The 21,393-nt window shown below is 33.7% G+C and overlaps 1 protein-coding gene across 1 annotated transcript; it reads left to right on the plus strand.

Annotated features, from left to right (window-relative positions):
* Positions 1-1,043: 1,043 nt before the first annotated feature.
* On the plus strand, positions 1,044-14,947 carry LOC145574728 (phosphatidate cytidylyltransferase 4, chloroplastic-like). Its single transcript, XM_081632577.1, has 8 exons — positions 1,044-1,199; positions 1,731-2,006; positions 3,111-3,412; positions 5,644-5,834; positions 8,608-8,732; positions 11,007-11,140; positions 14,172-14,287; positions 14,592-14,947. The coding sequence occupies exons 2-8, from the start codon at positions 1,740-1,742 to the stop codon at positions 14,681-14,683; spliced, it is 1,227 nt and encodes a 408-aa protein (XP_081488703.1). The 5' UTR covers positions 1,044-1,199; positions 1,731-1,739; the 3' UTR covers positions 14,684-14,947.
* The last annotated feature ends 6,446 nt before the right edge of the window (positions 14,948-21,393 follow it).

Here is a 21,393-nt window from a genome sequence, read left to right on the forward strand (position 1 = left end):
AATAGCCCATATCCCATATCCATTAGACTTCATACTTTCACTTCAATACCAAAATATCACTGAACATGTTAATTGATCAAATAAAACAAATCTAACACCTTATAATTAATTTACCTCAAGTAGGTTGACGACATCAATAAAAATAATGTGAAAAAAAAATAAAAATTTATAGGCATACTTGAAGGAATGTATGATAAGGATAATCTAATGGAGGGGAGAAGTATATTTAGGAACACCCGTGAAATTACTAGTTGATTTCTATGTTTATCTCCTTATTCAATTATGGCTAATTTTGTTTGCTCATTCGGTTAGAATTAGTGTTGATAACGTGTTCTGAAAATAAGAGAAAACATCAGGGATTGAGAGAGAATTGATATGTGTATGTGATTCCATATAATAGGGGTATATACTTAGAATATAATAAGTAGGGTTTGCTTAGATAACAATAAACCCTAAATCTAGAATAATCCGAAAATATACAAGAAGATAATAAATATCCACACAATATTTTCATAACAACAAACAAATTATACATTTTTTTTTTCTTACGAGAAAAATTATATAAGCTTTGGTGGGTGAAGATAATATTTGGATAATGGAAGTGTAAAGATAATACTCCATACTTTTTAAAATAAGGTTATTCTAAACCCTTAAGGGGGTGTTTGGTTCAAGCATATTAGGTATAAGGTATGGGTTTGGAATGACCAAAACCCATACCTTGTGTTTGTTTCTTGAAATTTCATTTTTCAAACCCATACCTCAAACCCCTAAGGTATGGGTTTTTGAAACCCAAGGGGGAAGGTGGGTACGGCTCATACCCATACCTTTAGGTTTAAAATTAAAAGGAAAACTATCATTCCTAGATAACAACCAAACACATGAAATCAAGTATCAAGTTCCAACCCCATACCACCCAAGTTTCATTCCTCATTCCAAACCCATACCATTGTTTGAACCAAACGCCCCTAAAAGATCTACCCTGCGCCATGATGATTAGACGAATAGACGATTATTAGACTGATCTAACCCTTTAATAACTGTGGCGGGTCATAGGTATCCAAAGCGTCCAACCCATAGAATTGCTCTCTCTCAGATTAGTCAGATATCCATTGAAGCACATTCAACGTTCTCTATTGAAGCGCAGTTGGCGTTCTCCGTTGAATCTAGTTCTTGTATCCCCCATTGAAGCAGCTTCTGAGGTAAGTCGTTTGTATTTGTTATCATCATATCAAATATCCCTAAAATTATGAGATAATTGAATCAAATATCCCTAAAATTATGAGATAATTGAATCAAATATTCCTAAAATTATGATATAATTGAATCAAATTTGGTTGCTAATGTATTGCACACCACTTTAATGTTAGGATTCAACTATGAAATCAGAGCTCTTTTCCCTGGGCCCAGGGCTGCCCTGCCTCAGGGACGGGCCTGTTTGATGTTTGAATCAAATTTGCCTTTAATATTAGGATGGAACTATGAAATTGGACCTTTTCTTCCTATAATTCTGAGCCTAATTTGATGATTGAATTAAAGTTGGTTGCTAATGTATTGCACAACACTTTAATTATAGGATTCAACACTGACATGTGATTATTCGAGCTTAATTTGATGTTTGAATCAAATTTGCCTTCAATATTAGGATGGAACTATGAAATTGGGCCTTTTCTTGCTATAATTCCGAGCCTAATTTGATAATTGAATCAAATTTGGTTGCTAATGTGCTGCAGTACCCTTTAATGTTAAGATCGAACTATGAGATTGGGACTATTCTCTCTGGGCTCAGGGCGACTGCCCCTCCTGTCCGTGGACGGGCCTGCTCACGATCTCTTCCTTTTTTCAAACCCCTCGAGGTTTCATTTGCAACGACCAAAGTGAACATTAGATTGATGAGGATGGGTTCAAATGGTGGTTGCGGGATTCCAGTAACGAAATTGCCGAGGCATCAGACAGTTATGGATGTGGCAAGAGTTGAGCCAGATGGACTTGATGAAAAGGCCCAAAAGGTTGGAATTTCTGGCTTTTATACCGGTGTTATTCCTTATTATTATTACTAAAAGATATACATGTGTGATTGAAATTACACATTGACAAGCATGAAATGAGAAACGCTGCAACTAAAAAGACAAAGAAAGTATTTTTTAGCTTCAAAATCCAGTCGTGCTGGTATCCACTCTACATGGATTGTTATTTTGCATAGATTTCTGTCCCTTATTGCAGTACTGCAACTTGATTTTAAGTGAGTTGGACCTAAACCGAAGAATTAGGAAGTTCTGCAGTCATACTATAATATTTGATTAAAGTGGTAGAGGTATTGCTGCTTTTTCCCCCTTTTCCTGTTGCTTTGAAGCCTAGAGTCATGGGAATGTAAACATGTAATTATTCATTATTAAGAAGATGCAAATAAATGAAGTATTAGAATGAAAGAAAGTATTTCTGATATAAATGGTGGGAAATTAAATAAACACTGATACTGTCTATCTTCATTGCAAAAAGCACATATTTTGACCAAGTGTGGATGGAGGCATATGCTTGTGCATGAAGAAATTGGTTATTTTGCAACTGGATGTGAGTGGATTGGTCATTGCTGTCACTTGTTGGCTGTATACCTTGTGCTAGATATTGATTGACTCTATATCATTTTAAACTCCTTGACATTCTTATAAATTTCATTACCTAGCAGAGAATGAAGTGTAAGTAGTGAGCCCTAGTTTGAAGATTGAGGGTCCTTTAGGTTAAATTTGCGGTTGACAAGAATGAGTAGATACTTTATATATTTATTTATTTTTTTTGTGGGAAAAGCTGAAGGGGTAGAACTGAACTACAACTAGCTATTTATAGTCCACATATTGGTCTTTTCATCTTATTTTAGCCTTTCACAGAGCTTCACTAACCTCTTGTAAAGTAATGGTTCTATCAAATAATTGTGCAAAGTCATTGGTATTAGAAAATGTTTGCTGTGCCTCTAGGTGAGATATAAAACAAATCAAATGTCTTCAGAAAATCTTTTCAGTTTCTGAACCCAGGGGGATTGTTATGTATAGGATGCGTTTTCGTTTCTTGTTACCACAATTGTTGGTTGTTGCTGGTTTTGAAAGGGTGTGTTGTAGGAAGTTGACGAAGGCAGCAACCTATTGGAAAAGAAAGAGATGCATTTGGAAGAGCAACATAAAGCTGGTCAGTTGAAGAACAGAATTATATATGGATTTGTGATTGGCATTTCAGTAGGCGGCATCATACTGGCAGGAGGATGGGTTTACACTATCGGTGTTGCTGCTGCAGTTTTTATTGCAGCAAGAGAGTATTTTGGATTGGTAAGGAGTGATGGGATTGCCATAGGAATGACACCGCCACCTCGATACGTGTCAAGAGTTTGTTCTGTTATCTGTGCTCTTATGCCTATTTGGACCTTGTAAGATCTACTCCATCACCTTTGATTCTCTGTTTTTGGGTGTGATTTTATACTTCTCATGCTATATCACCAGCTGCAGTTGTGGGATATGAGTTAAAAATAACAAATGTACCAAGTCAACCATAGCAAATCTTTTGTGTTTGTGCCATTTGTGGCTGTACTGCTGTATGCTTGACCATTTAGTGGATATTATATAGTCCCTCTTTTGTGTTTACCCACTTTCCATTTTGCGGTATTTTATTTATGTACCCAGTTCTAATATATTCTATTTTTAGCAAATAGGTTTTATAATCTTAACCTTCTTACCTCACAATGTTTACACTTCTCCATTTACTCTGTCTTACTTTACCCACCTATTTCTTATACCACCCACCTTTTTCTTACACCAACTTTCCTCTCCTAAAACAAGAGTTTAAAATAGATGTTAACTGAAACATATACGAAGAGAGTATCCACTTTGTTGGATGCAATATCTCTGAATAAACTCTTATTAGACCTTAAAATCCCCTAATAATTATCACACTTTTCTTATTTGGGCTGTTCCTAAAACACACACACACACGCGCGCGCGCACACTTCTATTTCAAGATCTTCCCTTTCTCTCTTTATCACATCACCCCTTTTTCTCTATGTATTGTGAGTTTGTGACGCTATTTTTTACTTTTCTTCTTGCTTTATCCATAATAAAAAAAAAATATTCACATTTCTATCCATTTTATTCGTGCTTCGTGATAGTCTTTGAGTGATGGATGGAGTATTTGATATTTTCCAAGATACGTACTATAATACTATATGAGTTTATAAATCATAATGTACAGTGGATGCAGCTTGCAATTGCAGATCTTATTGTCATATTGTAACATCCGTAATGACTTTCCTAGGATTTTTTTTTTATATTTTATTTTATTTTTATTACCCCCTAGCCTAGCAAGGGATCAATAGAATTTGGAGTTTGATCTGTTTTCCGTGTGTGTGTGTTTGTGGGGGGGGGGGGGGGGGTGGGGGAGGTATCTGATTATGACTGGTTGCAATAGGTATTGGGTTCTTGTGTTGTTTTCTTCCACTTTTTCATCTCAGAGGCTGATTGAGCATAAAACATTTTATTTTTCCTCTACATTGTTTTAAAACTGTCCAAGCTTTAAGCTTAAATACCTGTCCAACTTTCAGATGATTGTGTGTGAAGATATAAGCTGGCTTTTGTATCAGAAGAATATGGTTTTCCATTTGTTGCTTGGAAGTAAATCATGGATTGATTAAGCTTTAATGCTTTGTCATAGTCAGTTTCTTGCTCTGCTTGGTTTCATATTCTTCTCGTAGGTAAATTTCTCGTTTCTTATGAAAGTCATGATGATGGACGGGAGAGCTATGAAAATATGCATGTTATTCTACATAATGAGAAAAAGCCTTTTCCCTGATCTCATTTGGGCAATCAAGCACCATGTTCATCCCTAATTCTCTTCCCTGAGAAGATAAGCAACTGCTAGCACTAGCATCAACAAGAACTAACCTCATCTACTCTTTCCATTTAGTAATCCCTAACTTTTCCCTCTCACAGCTTGAAGGTGTCATATAAGTGCTCTGTCTACTCTTCACTTTTGAAAAATCAAGATATTCACACTTTATCCTGTATTTCACACTAATATGTTTAGTAAAATAATTTCAATTCAGTAAAAATAATTTCAGTTCAGTAAAATTAATTTGAGTTCAGTAATTTATGTTCATAAAAAATAATATAAGCTCGGCAAAAATAAGGTGAAGAGATCAAGCCCTAAGCCTCCTAAAATTTATAACACAATTTTTCCACAAAAAGGAACATACCTTAAATACCAAGAAGATAGGCTGGATGGAAAACAGAGAAAAGAATGTGAGAAGCTATCTCCAGATCTGAAAACATGCTTGATATAGGGTCATCAGTGCTGTACAAGAGCCACCAGACCCTCCTCGGCCATTGATGAGCCTTGATGAAGGAGATACATGGGGTTTTTTTGCAATCTTAGAGAGAGATGCCTTTGTTATTCAGGTTTTGATGGTATATGATAATTTGATAACTACATATTCACTTGAGTATAAATTTTCTCTGTCTTTGCTGATCTCTTTTTTCTTTTACTTCTTTTTCTCCTTTTTTAGGGGGGTGTTAAGGGTATTATTCAATTGCTTACTTTTTTTTTTGTTGCTTTTTTTTTTTTTTTTTTTTTTTTTTTTTTTTTTTTTTTTTTTTTGGTTGTTGTCAGGTATGCTGGTCACATTGACATCTCAGTAACATCTGCAGCTTTCATTGTTGCAACAGCTTTGCTTTTACAAAGAGGAAATCCTCGCTTTGCTCAGCTTAGTAGTGCCGTGTTCGGGCTGTTTTATTGTGGCTATCTACCTTGTTTCTGGGTCAAGCTTCGATGTGGTTTATCACTTCCAGCCTTGAACACAAGTATAGTTCTGAACTTTATTTAGAAATACAATGTAGATACAATGCAATTATGTTTTTACGAAACGAAGTTGTTTTAATAGATTTTCTTTCTATGATTTATATTCCCTCTCTTCTAGTATAATTGGCAATTGCCTTTTTCACTATTCATTTACAGACTTTGATTATAGTTTCTTTCCTTTTTTTTTTTAATTTATTTGTTAATATATAAAAGATTTTAACCAGTGCAATTTAAAACATACATTTTATATATTTATATGATAAAATTTGTAAATTTCTTTTTATTTTCTTCTATTAGATATATAGATAAAATTACTAATGTCAAAAGATAAATTTTTTTAAAAATAATTTAAACTCTAAAATTTTATTCATTTAATTTTTTACTAATAGGTACATATGTGAGAACTCATACCGATATGAGAACAGATCTAAAATTTAAACCTGTGAGTAAAAATTTAGAACATGTGAGTAGAACTTTAGAACATACGTGTAAAAATTTAGAACATAGAGAGATAGAGAGAAAGAAAAAATGTTTGGGAATAATTGAAGAGATAGAGAGAGAAAGTGTCGGAAATTGATATCAAAAGTACAAAAAAGAAAAGGAAATAAGATGACAAATCATAAAAAAGAGGGTAATAATGTCAAAAAGTACAACCTGTAAATAGGAAGGGGCATTGTATTTTGGTTTACCCAGAAAGGAAAAGAGGCATTGTATTATGTGACGGAGGGAGTAGTAAAATTTAGAACATGTGAGTAAAAGTTTAGAAAATAAAAGTAACAATTTAGACCATATGATTAAAAATACAAAACATATGATTAAAAATTTTAGATCACAAAATTTAAAATTTAGAACTAATTTAACACTTAGAACACAGGAGTAATAATTTAGAACATGTGAATTAACTCATTTATTATTTAGAATATGTGAGTAAAAATTTAGAATACCTCTGATATAATATTTACAAACATACGAGTACAAATTTAGAACATAAAGAGTGTTCACACGTATGAAAGAATCTCATGTAAAAGAAGGGTTCAAATTAGAACACAGAGAGTGTTCTCACATATGAAGGATCTCACGTAAAGGAGGGGTTGCCTTCCTATATATATAAAAGCTTAAGGCGCACTGAAGTGAGAGGGCTTCTGCAGCGCCGAGGCGCGCCTCTTTGAAGTGAGGCGCACTATATACTGTGTAAACTGTTTTTAATTAGGTTTTAGTATGAAGTTTCATGTTATAATTTTTGTATGATTTTTTTTGTATGTTTGGTTATATATATTATTGGTCAAAATTAATGCATTAGCTAGTGTGTTAAATTTGACCGTGTTGGAAAAGAGGGATTATACAATAAAGTTGGTAATACCTTGCATGGTTTTAATATAATATTGTAATTTTTCCTGAATAAAAATTGTTTGAGCGGGGTGGTGGTGGTGGGGGGGGGGGGGGGGGGAACTTGTATCTACAAGGCCATGTCTTAGAACCCCAAGGATAATAGTTGTTCTTCAACCGTTTTTTTCCTGCTCTATCTCTTTGGAGCTCCATACACATTCTATGATGTAAGAACTATCGATTTAGTACAAGTAGCCAAGTACATATATATATATATATATATATATATATATATATATATATATATATATATATATATATTGGTAGCAATATGAAAAGATCCCATGAGAGCCAACTATCTAGCTTTCTATACTTTTTGCATTTCCTTGAATGAGAATTGTGTGTTATAAATTTTGTTATGAGGTAGGGTACTTTTTATCTCTCATCCTAATTACTGTAAAGCCTAATCCATTCTTGTATAAATCATGTGAAAAAAGAGAAATGAATGTTGATACCAAAAAGAAAAAATAGAAGTTATGCTTTTGTGATTTTAGGAATTGGATATCTGGGAAAGACTCAAAAGTATGACTCCATGTCTGATTGTATCAGAGTTGTTTGCAATATGTAAAGTCTTGTAAGAATGGTTTGGGGTGTTTGTCTAGTTAAAATACAGACTATATCTATCAGAGGCTAGAGGCATAGTTCTGTTTGTCACACCAAATTAGTGGCTATTATCCAAGGGGCCTACTAATGCTCCTTTGATGTGCTGATGCGGATTTTATCCTGGATTTGCTTTAAATTTTGGAAAATTTGTTAGAAACCACCTTTTAAACGGTGGTTTTTGTGAGAAACCACCTTTAAAACTTGTAAGAAGAGACCTAATTCATAATTTCTTTTGCAATAAACCACCTTTAGCTGAATTCCAGTGAACTCACAATTTCAGGCATTGACTTCACTTTAACTACCCATTCTCTCACTTTAGTCACTTCCGTGGCTGCTCCACCACAGGTCTACCCTCTCCACCGCCGTAACTTTCCTTTCCCTTCCTCCGTTGTCACCACATTGACCTCTTCTCTCTCTGCCTTATCTTGCGGTGGTTTGGATTTTTCAGGGAGGTTAGGGTTTTTCTTTGTTGGGGTGATTTCCGATTGTAGTTGGGGGTTTTTTGGTGGTGAGTAGGTTGCGAGATATTTCATAATGATTACGTAGTGTTTTTTTCCCCTCTCATATTATTCTTTTTTGAGTATTGAATATGTTGAATTGAAGATGGATTGTGTTATACCTTCTTCTATTATGCTCCTTCCCACTCCTTTTTCTATGTTCTTTGTTGCTGTATCATCAAGTGCAAACAAATCCTTTCTATATTACAAGACAAGTTCACTTAAAATTTATAGAGTTTACCCAGATATTTTTATCTAAAACAGTGCATAAATTTTTAATGATTGACAGAAATCGGAAATTTCTGGCCTGTTCTTCTTGGTGGCCCAACACATTGGACTGTAGGTCTTGTGGCTACCTTATTATCTATCAGCAGCATTATCGCAGCAGATACATTTGCTTTCCTTGGAGGCAAGGTAAGTACTAATTTTTGAATTGAGTGGTTGATGCTAGTTGTATTTTGTATGACAAAGATTCCGTACATGAACTTTACTTCATTAGGGCTCGAGTTAGGTTTTTTGGATTATCTCAGGTATTGCTTCCCAACTTCTTCACCATGTTGCCATCTGATTTGAGGATGTGTATTCAGTTTTTTTTTTTTTTTTTTTTTTTTTTTTTTTTTTTTTTTTTTTTTACTATTGGAAATGGATCATAGCAGATATTATTTTTTTTGTTGATGTTAATTTCATTATTTTTTCTTTTTATTTCATTACTTTTCTTAATGTTAATCTCTTATAGTTGAAAACCCTATCCCTTCCAAGGGTATGAAAATGTTTTAAAAGGGATTTTAAATTAATGGAAAGGAAAATAATAAATATAGAATGAAGAATAGTTCTCAGTCATCACTTTATTCAACACATCCAAGCATTATTATTGCCACATTTTCCCTTCACAATAACAGTGAATGAATAGATCTATTTGCTTCAACTAGAGAGGCCATTATTTTTTACTGCCTATATTATTTTGTGGCAAGCTGGACAAGAGTTGTGGTGAGTTCTAAAGAGAAGAACAAATAGAGGGTGTGGGAGGATACTGATTGATAAGAGAAAGTGACTATAGGAGGTTTGAGAAGTGAAGAACTTTTTTTTTTTTTTTTTTTTTGGGGGGGTGCGGGGGAATGGTTGTGAAAATGATGAAAACTTAATTTTATATAAAGAACGTACAAAATCTAGCAAATGGGTTCTTAGTATTAAAAAGTGTGCTCAAGGTGCGCCTAGGTGCTAGGCTAGTCAAGGTGTGGACCAAACTGTCTTTACCCTAGGCGCAGTGCATTCTAGAAGGCACTAATAAGCGCACTTGTTATGCTGCCTCCACCAGCCACCTTATGTTTTGAATGCGCGGGAAAAGGAGCCAAAAAAATAATTTAAAAAGACCTTTGTTTTTTTCAAATTGAATCTTATCCGGTTTTTAAAGTGACAATTAAGTAACATCCCTTTTTTAATTGAATGAAATTACTTTAACCTAACACCCAATTGGAAGCCCTAATGATTAGAAAACCCTATTGTACGGGTTGCTAAGCAATGTAAGAAGTTGATGACTGTTGCTACAATAAAGTATGCCGGAGAGCAATTCCCGGTGGTTTAGGCACCAAATTTATCAAAGCTGGTGCCTGTAAAACATTCCAGATCCTATACGGTTAATCGTCTTCTTCTTGAAGCTTATGGTCTCTCTCCTCAACAATATTTGCCCTCTACGGTTAATGATAAGGAGTTTTTTTATTTATTTATTTTTTCTTTGTCTTTTATTACTAAAGTAGTTGAGGAACTCCTAAGTTTTTTTTACTAAATTTCTAATACACCATCCGTTCCTAATTGATTATCCTATTTCGAATTGCACAATTCTAAATGCAATGTTGTAATTTATATATCTCAAGCTACATATTGCGAAAATATACAATAATTATATATTTGGAAAAATAAAAATCATGTTATCCTACCTGACTATGTTTTGAAGTATATATATTTATTTCTAACAAAGTGATGAATCTCACGGCTCAAAGCAGTGAGAGGATGAACCTGTTCCTCCTCTGCTATTAAGCCCAGGTCAATTAATTTTCTAATTGTGCCGACTGTTAGATAGTTTTTTTAAGTTCATTATGTGCTTCTTTTATGCTATTCTCTTCGTGGCAGCTCAAAGGTTATAAGTATTGTAGAGCATGGAGTTTAAGGAGAGGAAAAATGTTGAGATAAGAACAATAGTGGATGGGTGCGAGTCCAAAGATTAGCAAAAATGTTAATAGAAACCATGTGGGACAACTTTTTTTTTTTGGTAAATGATACGCATCTGCTAGATTCTAAATTTTTTTACTACTGTAATACTAAGAACACTTTTTAATACTTGAGCACACTTTTTATTAAAATTATATTAGTACCCATCTGCTTTTAGTAAAATAATATTAGTAAAAGTGTGCTAATCTAGCAGAACGTACAGTAATCTGTACCTCTGATGGAGGCAGTGTATAAATTGCATGTTTGCTTGTTCAAATATAGTTTAAAGTATAATCTTTATAGAAATATTTCAAATAATTAAAATCAGCATGGCTTAACACAAGTTCAACCGATGTTGTACTAGAAGGATATGATGATGTCATTTCTACTTTGATTTATAGGATGATAGCCATATGTCTCTGCACTATTGATATTATTATTTATATAATGCATATTTTTTGCTTTTCCTTTTTACTTAAGCAGGCATTTGGCCGCACTCCGCTTATTAATATTAGCCCAAAAAAGACGTGGGAAGGAGCTATAGTGGGTTTGGCTGGTTGTGTTGCTACTTCTGTCATATTATCGAAATTACTTTTTTGGCCAAAGTCTTTGACAAGGTAAAATTTCCTGTTTTTCAGCTCAGCCATTGCGTGGTCTAGATATCATTATTTATTTAGCCAACCCTGAGATAATTTTAGCGTATATTCACTCTTTGACCTCTTTTATAGGACCTTAAAGTAGTAATCTGCAGAATATAGTTGGAGTACACTTTTCCCTTTCTCACATGGAAGTCATTGGTTTAAGGTGTGATAATATAGTGTCTATACTGGATAATATCGTGCCTATGAACATCAAACTGCCTCCTTTTGGTGGTTGCATCAACCACTAGACTATTTTTTCTTAATTTTTTTTTTTTAATTTTTTTTTATACTCCATTCATTTTTCTACGACTTGGAATAGATCCAGAGGGGCAGAGGGTGCATAGCTTCTGAAATTCACCTTCATGTGTAATAGGTTGGGGACTGAGTTGGGCTTTACTTTTTTTTTTTTTATGAAAAAGTAAATGGGTGGCTACTTTGTGAGGTGGATTTTTGTCAATAAAAATTTTAGGACAAGTTTTATTCCTAAATGCCAAATTTTAACATCTATCAATGATATAAATAACATTCACTAAGAGACATTTAATCCTTTTTATTCTGATTTTAACTATTGATTTATGTAAGAAAATATATACTAGGTATTATAGAAATAAAAGAAATATTTATGGTAGAAATATACTCTGTATATGAGAAACAACGGTGTAGTAATTGTTTTTTCATTATTAAGATGATATCTTTGTTATTTCAATATGCTACTCATGATTTAATGTTCATTTAATAATTATGTTTGGAATATAAAAAATATATTACCATTGCTCCATGTCAAAGATTCTTATATACACATGGGTCCGGGTGTATTAAGGGTATGTTTTGCTTATCTTGATTTTTATTGCTTTAATCATCAAATTAGCAAAACAACTCTTTGAAGTACCTTGCAGCTAGGTATATATAAAGATTTAAAAAAAAAAAAAAAAATTCAAAAGTTGTTAGTTTTCATGCGATATTACAAAACTATGAAGTATAATATAACAATTATATTTGATTTGGAACATTTTATTTTTAATCTCGAATTGATTTTTGGTACCTATCTAAAATTTAATATTATTTTACTACCACCAAAAATGCAAAAATTTATTTTTTCGTACCCATTAACAGATTCGTCAAAGAAACCATTAGTGGGGCCCACTAACCAACTTTAAATTTTTTTTCCTCATTTTGTGTGCCGAAATGTTCTGTTAAGGTTTTAGAGTCATTCTCGTTTTGCGTGCTAAGAAATGTATTAATTTGCATGTCATTAATATTTTTAGCTGCAAAACTTTTCAGGTAAGGTTTTAGGGGTCGGTTAAGCTCTTAAGAGTCCAAATTAAGTCCGAAAACGGCAAAAAAAAACATATATGCCTCATTTTGTGTGTCCAAATCAACATTATTGAACACGCAAAACAAGAGAGTTACATTTTTTTTTGTGAATTTCGAGCTCAATTTGGGTCCCTAAGGACTAAATCGATCCCTAAACCTTACCCGAACAATTTTCGCGGCTAGAAAAATTATTAACACATAAATCCATTTATGCTATTTTTTTGTCATAGCTCAATTTGGACCCAAAAGAACTAAAATGACCCCCTAAAACCCTAAAGAAACATTTTTCAGCACGCAAAACGAGGAATTTTTTCAAGGGATGATGGAGGTCAGGTTGGAGTGACTTTGGGTGAGGTGTTATAGTAGCTATGTGCTCTCTCTCTCTCTTAAATTAACCTAGCTTTTTTCAAGGGAAATGGATTGGATTACCTATAAAATTCAAGCATAATTCTTTATTATTGTCCTTTATTTCTTATTCTTGATTCGCTTCCCTTTCTGATGTGTGTACCAAACCTTCCCTCCTTAATTCGACCATTTTTATTAGTTGCAATGTTTCTCATTTCACATTTGCCAATGCGTATTTCCAATCATTTATAAAAGTATGAATTGAGAAACGAGACCTCACATAACTATATTTTTCCTATATAAATCATTAAAGAGAGTAAAAATAGTGTGTGAATTGTACAAAAGTCAAACCGTTCAACTAAATAATATTGAAGGAAATATCTTTTATCTACAATAGAAGAATCAAAACATTTAGGTAAGGATTCTAAAAGTACATACATAGCTATATTCCTTTTGTTGTAGTTAATGAATTCTTTAAATTATGTTGCTTGGTAAACCATCAGATTAGAGTCACTCTGTTGTCCTGTATTGTGACACTGCCTCTTGATTGTGTCATACAGTTTGCCTATTGATTAGTCATTGTAAAAATCCTAGTATATTGTGTAGAAAGTGATTTTCAATCTAGAGTTTAATAGAAATTTGCAGTTTTGAACTTTGTGCCTTCAGTAGCTCTTTTGGATTGTCAGTCATTCTGTCTGCTTATGTGGCTGCTCTCTGCTTATAGGACTGGGGTTCCAATTATTAGGCTGGTAATTGCCTACCTGGTTCATCTATATCTCTTATTTGGTCTAAAATACAAAATCGTTGATGTTTCTTTAGAACGGGCATAACCTTAGTGATTATGTCTGATTATTGGAAAGTTCTTATTGTATTTTTGAAAGGGCATAGTCTTAGTGTTATCTTTAGGTAGTATCTAATGCCTCTCTGCTAAACTCGTCCGGATGTTGAAATCTCGTGATCAAAATTTTGTAAGCCTGATATAATCATTGTTTTTTCTGTAAAAAGTTTGCATCTATGCTGTTGCTTCTCTTTGTTGTGCTGGTATTTAGATTACATTTTTCAGCGAGATCTTGTAGCTGTAAGAAAGATAATCTTTTGCCACACTTTTAATTATTTCATGATCATGTTCTTGTTACTGGAAAAGTGGAAAGAGCTTTGTTTTTTTTATTTTTTTATTTTTTATGTGTGTGTAGGTTTGTTTATTCAACCTTAACCCTTTTGTAAAAGATTTTTGTTGATCCTATTTAACAATCATAATGTAGGTGTCAAACTGATTGCAATTCTGATTACTCAATTGTCAACCTTTGAATGTAGTTTGACTTAAGATCTCTTTTTTTACTCTTTGCAGTGCAGTTGCATTGGGGTTTCTGAATTTCTTTGGGTCGTTGTTTGGTGACCTGACTGAGTCGATGATAAAACGTGATGCAGGTGTAAAGGATTCTGGGTCTCTTATACCAGGACATGGTATGCCATGTGTTTCGTTTCTCTTTTTACATGGGGAAGAGGGGGAGGGGGGTGGTGGGGGAACACGAAGGTTACATTTGTTTTTTGTTCTTAGGAAAAAGGAACCCTAAGGACTACGTATAAGAAGCTAAAAGGAAAAAAAAAACTAAGCACTTAATAGCATTAAACAAGGGTTGTTGAAAGTTTGAACTTGAGTGGGAAATAAGAAAATGTTCATACATAGCTCAGAAACGCAATACATATGTGTAAAACCCTCCATATTTAATCCAATTTATCAAAATCTTAATTGCGATTTTATCCACAGGTGGAATACTAGACAGAGTTGACAGTTACATGTTTACTGGTGCACTCGTGTACTCTTTTGTTAAAACTTTCCTGCCACTCTGGGGTGTCTGAAGAATTTTTGTAGTGAAGAAGCTCTCGAAGGTGAAGCTTTCGGAGTATTAGTCTATAGCCCGTCGCTAAGTACTTTAGTCCCATACTTGCCAGTTTTTGTTGTATAGATTCTTTTCAACCCTTAGATTATATAGCTCAATAAGTTGTGTAGTCCAATGAGCATATTAAGTAATTTGCATCTGTTTCACTATATGTCAATCGTCATAGTCATACTTCATCTGTATCTTAAACTTAATATTTATTCAAGATTATGATTTAGAGCAATACTTATTCAGTTTCTCAAATTGAGATAGTTCAGCGATTTGTGGTTATCAAAACAATGGCTGGAAACATGTTTATCAATTTATTTTGGATTTTGATCTAAGCTTAGCTCATACATCTGTTGTATACTTATATTTTAAGAGGTGGAGCCTTTAAGGGGCAAATTATACTATGTGCTTCAGTCTTGACTCGAGTCTTGAATAAGGATGGCAACGGGTCGAATCTGGAGCGCGTCTGGATGGACCCGAATCCAGATCCGTTTTTGTATCTAGGATCCAATTTCGACCCGAATCCGTCGAGTCTGGAAAATGGAGACCCAGATCCAGTTTCGATGGGTCCACGGATCCGAGTTCAAAACGGGTCCAACGTATTTTTCCTAATTTTTTGTAATAAATGTAATGTTTGGGTCAAAAAATGCATTTCAAACTTCCGTTGATGGTTATTAAGTTCAACCTAAATTAATGTTATACAACTAATCTAAAAACACAAAGTAACCAACTTATACACTTATACTTTGAAATAAAAATTATAAACAACGAAATACGATGTTACAAATGACTGAAATGAGCAAGTGAAAAAACAACGATGATGTATCAGATATGAACATCTAAAATTCATCTCTTAAAAGGTCTAATCTTTATCACTACTAACATTATCAACATTTTTAATAAAGAAACAAACAATTTTATTTTTTAATAGGAAAATTTAAAAACGAGTAAAAGGATTTGGGTTTGGGTCTAGGGGCCAGACCCGGATCCAGATCCATTTTTTTCAGCAGAACCCGAATCCGACGGGTCCAAAATTTGAAGACCCAGATCCGTGAAAAACGGATTTGGATCCACGGATCTGAGTCGGGTCTAGATCCACTGCCATCCCTAGTCTTAAATGTAGGTTCTTGAGACATTAGAGATTCGAGATAAATAATCTAACTACGTGACAATACAAGGCATTTTAATGTTAAAAGTAGAACTATTAATACAAGACAATTTAATGTAAAAGTAGAACTATTCATTTTTTTTGAATGATATAACCTTTAAAAAGCCACAACTTGGCAATTAAAAAGCTTATGAATAGTGTAATGACCACTTTACCCTTCAATAAGTTTGGCTACTGTATTATCAATAGATTTCTTTCCTATTTTACTCTTGAATATATTTGTCAGCTATATTGTGAATAGATTCCTTTGATTATTTCTACCAAAAAAAAAAAAAGAAAAAAAAATCCTTTGATTAAGCCTGAAATTACCAATTATATATTCAACAAAAAAGCTGCAAATATTATACTTCAACAGTACTTCGAGGAGGCAATTTCCAATATTGTTGGAAATTAATTTCATAGTTGTTTTGATTTGAATAATTTGACATTTGCTACCATTAAAAACACCATGTTTCACATTTGCTACCTGTATATATATATATATATATATATATATATATATATATATATATATATATATATATATATATATATATATATATATATATATATTACTTTACTACCACCCAAATCTAACAATGTTAAATTTAACTACCACTTAATGGAATTCGTTAGGGTTCCGTTAAATTTATTAAAAAAAAAAAAACCAGCCACCCTCAACTGCTAGCCCCCTCCCGTCAGCCACCCCTCCCCGCTGCCGGTGGATGGTGCCCAAAGCTTCGGCCGAAGCCCGTGACCTCACCCTCTCCCTTTTCCCCACCTACGCAACCCACCCCCTCCCTTTTCCCCAACTACTTGCACTCTTTTGAAATGTTGTTTTGCTTGATACTTGTACACAACTCAAGAAAGTTGTCCAAATGAGCGAAAGGACACTCATGAGAACTACCTCTGAATTGGTCGCTTTGAATCACGTGGATGAGTTGAGGTGAAAGCTCGCAGTTGTTTGCATTTGTGATGGGGAGACATATGCCACTCTGAAGCTGGAAAGCGTTGGGGTGGTCATAGTCTCGTAGCAAAGGTGAAGGAGGATTCTCTCCCATGTTATTTTCTTCGTTGGTTCCAAAACCCTCTTCCAGATCGGAATCCGAATATAAAATGGAGAACTCGAGTGTGCCTTGCAAAAGTCTCCTAATGTTTCTCAAAGTCTTGTTTAGCTCTAGATCAACGGGAATAAGCGGTGATTGCCTACTCTTTCACATCATGCAAAAACAAAGCTAAGAAAAACGTTAGCAATGACTTCACAAGTTAAGAGCACAAAAACAAAAATTAAGATAAGAAAAGGACTATACATATACACACATTTAGTCTCATTCAATAATAATACATTCAATGTGACTTTGCCTCCCCGGGAACAACACCAAAATTTGATAGTCAGTCCTCAAGCCTACCAAAGATAAATCCTATCTTGGTCTCACTAACTAATAGCAAGGGTAAAAAGGGTCAAACCCAAGAGAGGCGTTGAATCAACCACCGAGGTACTACCTTTCAAATAAGCTAAATGAAGTCAAAATTGGTTTGGTTAAGTAACTCCTACTAGTTAAAATCATCTAAAAGCTAAGAGGAATCCAAGGATCGGGTTATACCACTCAACTTCATCACAAAACACAATTAGCATGCAACAATCAAGGTAAATTAAGGGGATAACATAGGGGAAGTCATTTAAAGTACCCAACTACTTCTCAAGCTAGAGGGATTACTTGAATCGTGAATACAACCTACTCTCGTGGTTACAAAGCGTAAAACAAGTGTTAAAGCATAATCACGATGACATAAACATTCCCTTGACTAGAAATTCCTATTCTCATGACATAAACTACATCAAAGTATGTTTTAACGGGATCAAATTGAAAGATATATATCAAGTATATATATTGAATCTTATCTGTATACTTAGAGGTAAGTTCTTTAAACCTTTGATTCAAGGTTTTTAGTGACATTTCTCTTTTCATGATCTTAAATCTTTACTACAATACTTGTTTGTTTTTCAGCATTGGTTATACACATCTTAAGTATTAATTAAGATTTGATTTTCTGCTCTACTTTCATGAAAATTGGTTATTTTTGTCAGAGTGTGACTTCTAGCTTGTTAAAGATTACTAGATTGAAGTAAGGAATAATATTACATGATTTGAAGATTTAAAAAGAAAACAATGCTTGACTTAGTGCTTTGTATAAACAATAAGAGATTAAAGCAATTTAGTCCTACTGATAATTACTTGTCTTTCTCTAGCTACTCATTTATATAACAAACTTTTTGCCTCCATGTAACATGTACATATGAATTGATTGTGATAATGACTCTTTTACAATCCTTAAAATGGATATAAATTTTCTTTTATGCCTAGCATCTTTCTTAATTTCCAGCTCTTTCGATTCCCATTTCATGATTAAAGTATATTATAGTATGCATAGATTTTCTAGTTTTCGCAAGTTTGAGAGAAATCTTCCATGTCGCTTAAACTGTTTTCTGCACTATGTGGTTGCATTTATAAATTGTATTTTTGGATCTCTCTTTATTTCTGAATTTGATTTCACTACTAGAATAAGTGCTATGTGGGCAGTGTTATTTCTATCTATGCTTCTGTCATTTATAATTATTTGGATTTGATTTCTGCTGGTATAGTTGAATCTAAATTTTATTTTTGTTTTCAAAAAAATTTTGTCACTATCTAATCAGTCTTCATTTTATATATCTTTGTTGACATAATGCTCTAATATATTCTAATATATTTCATTCATTCTTAGTCACAAGGTCATTTTATTCATAGGTGGAGAGTATGCTAGAGGTGGCCATCTCTTACAACTCAACTATGCTATGCAACTCCTTAATTTGTTGCGTACAATATCTTGATCTCAGGATGAGTTTAGGTATATTGTATATAATGAAATGAAATTATTGTTTAATTATTTGATTGCATGTAGTATCTTCTTTTAATTCATATTTATTAATACATAAATATGTTAACCATTGTATACTTCATATATTATATGAATTGATTGTAAAATTATATAGCAGGGCTAAAACTCATCTTCTTATTTTGATATTCACTTTTTTGTCTTTTTGCAGTCATTTCATAATGGAAAAACCTTTAAATTATGTCACTATTATGGAGGTGGTGCACGTTCTGGTGTGGGAAGTCTCTTCATTTCTAAAGTCAAAGAAGAGTGCCCATGTAAGGTAATTATCACTTTCTCTAGCTCTGCATCAATGAAAGAGTTTGACCATTGCTGAAAATGTTGAGGAGTTAATTAATTTTAAACAATGAGGCTCTCTACTTTCTTTCAGGAATTTAAAGATCAACAATCCAAGATGTAAGCATATTTTCTTAAGGTATGATACTCCATAGTTCATATATAGTTATAGATATATAACGTTGGTTAGGTGACCTAATGAACATGGCAATTGACTTGTAAGAATTGTTTCATGTTTACGCCTGCAATACGTTGCTTATTGTCATTCAATTTGGTACTTGTAAACAAAAAATGAAGTCAGTATACTTACTATGTAATTTGCTTTAAGTACTCCCACTAATGCACCCTGTTTTTCATGTTCAGGTTCAACGCAGTGTCTATAATTTGAACTTTGCTTACCCCCACTTACAAGCTTATAAAGGAGCAGTTGGATTATTGGAGGTTGATTGAAGATTTTTTTTGTGAAAAAATGAGCTTGTCTGCTAGACATGACGACAAATGAACTTATTGATTAAGAAGAAATCCTTAAATTCAAAATGTGCTGATAAAATCCATAACTAATTGCTTAGAAACATTTTTGTGCTATTTTTGCTTGTATGAATATTCGAGTGTAAGGGAAGATATTAATAAAGTTATATTAATAAAATGAGATTTTTGTTTTTTAATTAATTATTTTTGAAGTTTTCATAGCACAAGGATATTGAGTTGTCTTCAATTACCAAACCTAATATTATATCAGTAAAAAAGCGCTAATGAAAGCATTGCTTTTTCATAAATAAGAACTCTTTACGCTATTATGAAGGGAATTTTTTAATTGAAATGGACGTTGAAAAGCGTCGCCAAAATTAAAACATAGGTAGAAAAATGGAGTGAATAAATTATATATTAGAAACTAAGGACAATAAAAAGCGTCGCAAATGTTTTGTTGGTAGACATGAAAAAGCGTCGTAAACTTTGATAAATTGCGCCAACCAGTTCAAATATGGACACTTAGTATAAAAATTAGGACACAAATCAGCGTCGAGATTCTCGACGTTTTTTGGTGTTATGCAAAATTCTCGACTCACCTTTTTTCGACGCTTTTTTAAGGAGTCAAGAGAAAATTTGTCGACGCTTTTAGGCGTCCAAAATAAGCCTTAAAAGCGTCGCAAAAACAAGGAAATTGTAGCAGTGCTAGAAAATTAAACTAAGAATTAAACTAATTAACAACCTAAGTATACAAGAATTAAGCAAGTAATTAACAACTAAGTAAAGAGAAATACAAGGAAAGAGTGAGAAATAGTTACTAGAAGCTTCAAATTTGAATCACAATGGTAGAACTTGTCTTCTAACAATGATTGAAGTAAAATTTTCAAGATTAAGAACTAAGAACTAAGCAATGATTTGAGAGTTTTTGATGTTCTAAATTACAAACTAAGAGAAAGGACTCTAAAAACTTGGATCTCCGTACAAAAGAACCCCTAATACTATTTATAACCCCCAATTACATAGTAAACTCCACAAAAGAAAAACCGCAGAAGATATCGGGCGCGGCCTCTCCAAGTCCTAGAGAGGCCGCTGCAAGGGGCTGGAGAGACCACTCCATGACTTGGAGAGGCCGCTCCAAACCGGGTAAATGAGGCATAATGTTCAGTAGCGGGGTGAGGAGGCCGCTCCCTTGGTAGAGAGGCCACTCCCCTATGTTGGAGAGGCCTCTCCTCACAAAATTCCTTGAATCTGCCAAGGGAGGTAGTAGCTACAACAGCGAGGTGGAGAGGCCTCTCCACTGACCTGGAGAGGTCTCTCCAAGTGGAGAGGCTGCGCACCTAACAGGAGAGGCCGCTTCTCCTAATTTCTTCACTTTTCAAAATTAAGGCAAGAAGTTTTGGCTGGGCTTGGAGAGGCCTCTCCACTGCACATCTCTCTTTCTTCTTAACTTGGCTCCTTTGCCTTGGCTTCTTTCCATCATCTTCTTGCTTCCAACCTGAATTTATCATCCTAGGACTTTAATTAGTTGTCTTGACCTAAAACTAAAAAAAAAAACACTAACTACCTGTGAAGCAAAGGATACATGAAAAATGCATGAAAATAGAGTAATAGTGAACCAAAACACCAATCTATCAAGTAATCAACGTTTAAATGATAGGAATGATGTCCTTCGAACAAGTGTATTATTCCGATAGAGGGTTCGAAATTATTAGAAAGCTAATTATTCAGTGAGGTCAAGTGATCGGAATGCCTAATTAGAGGTCACTTCCAATCAGTAATATTAATGTATAATTAATATTACAGCTTAATCTTGACTGAACCCTTCGGGTCAAACCCAAGCAACTAACGATCCG

Source organism: Chenopodium album, chromosome 13, assembly GCF_948465745.1.
Source record: "Chenopodium album chromosome 13, dcCheAlbu1.1, whole genome shotgun sequence".
In the NCBI taxonomy this organism is placed as follows: domain Eukaryota; kingdom Viridiplantae; phylum Streptophyta; class Magnoliopsida; order Caryophyllales; family Amaranthaceae; genus Chenopodium; species Chenopodium album.

Excerpts from the sequence above, each read along its gene's own strand:
- LOC145574728 (XM_081632577.1), top strand. The coding sequence starts at position 1,740 with ATGTTAAGATCGAACTATGAGATTGGGACTATTCTCTCTGGGCTCAGG. Across the intron at positions 2,007-3,110 it reads TTGATGAAAAGGCCCAAAAG|GAAGTTGACGAAGGCAGCAA; the intron begins GTTGGAATTTCT and ends GGTGTGTTGTAG. Across the intron at positions 3,413-5,643 it reads CTTATGCCTATTTGGACCTT|GTATGCTGGTCACATTGACA; the intron begins GTAAGATCTACT and ends GGTTGTTGTCAG.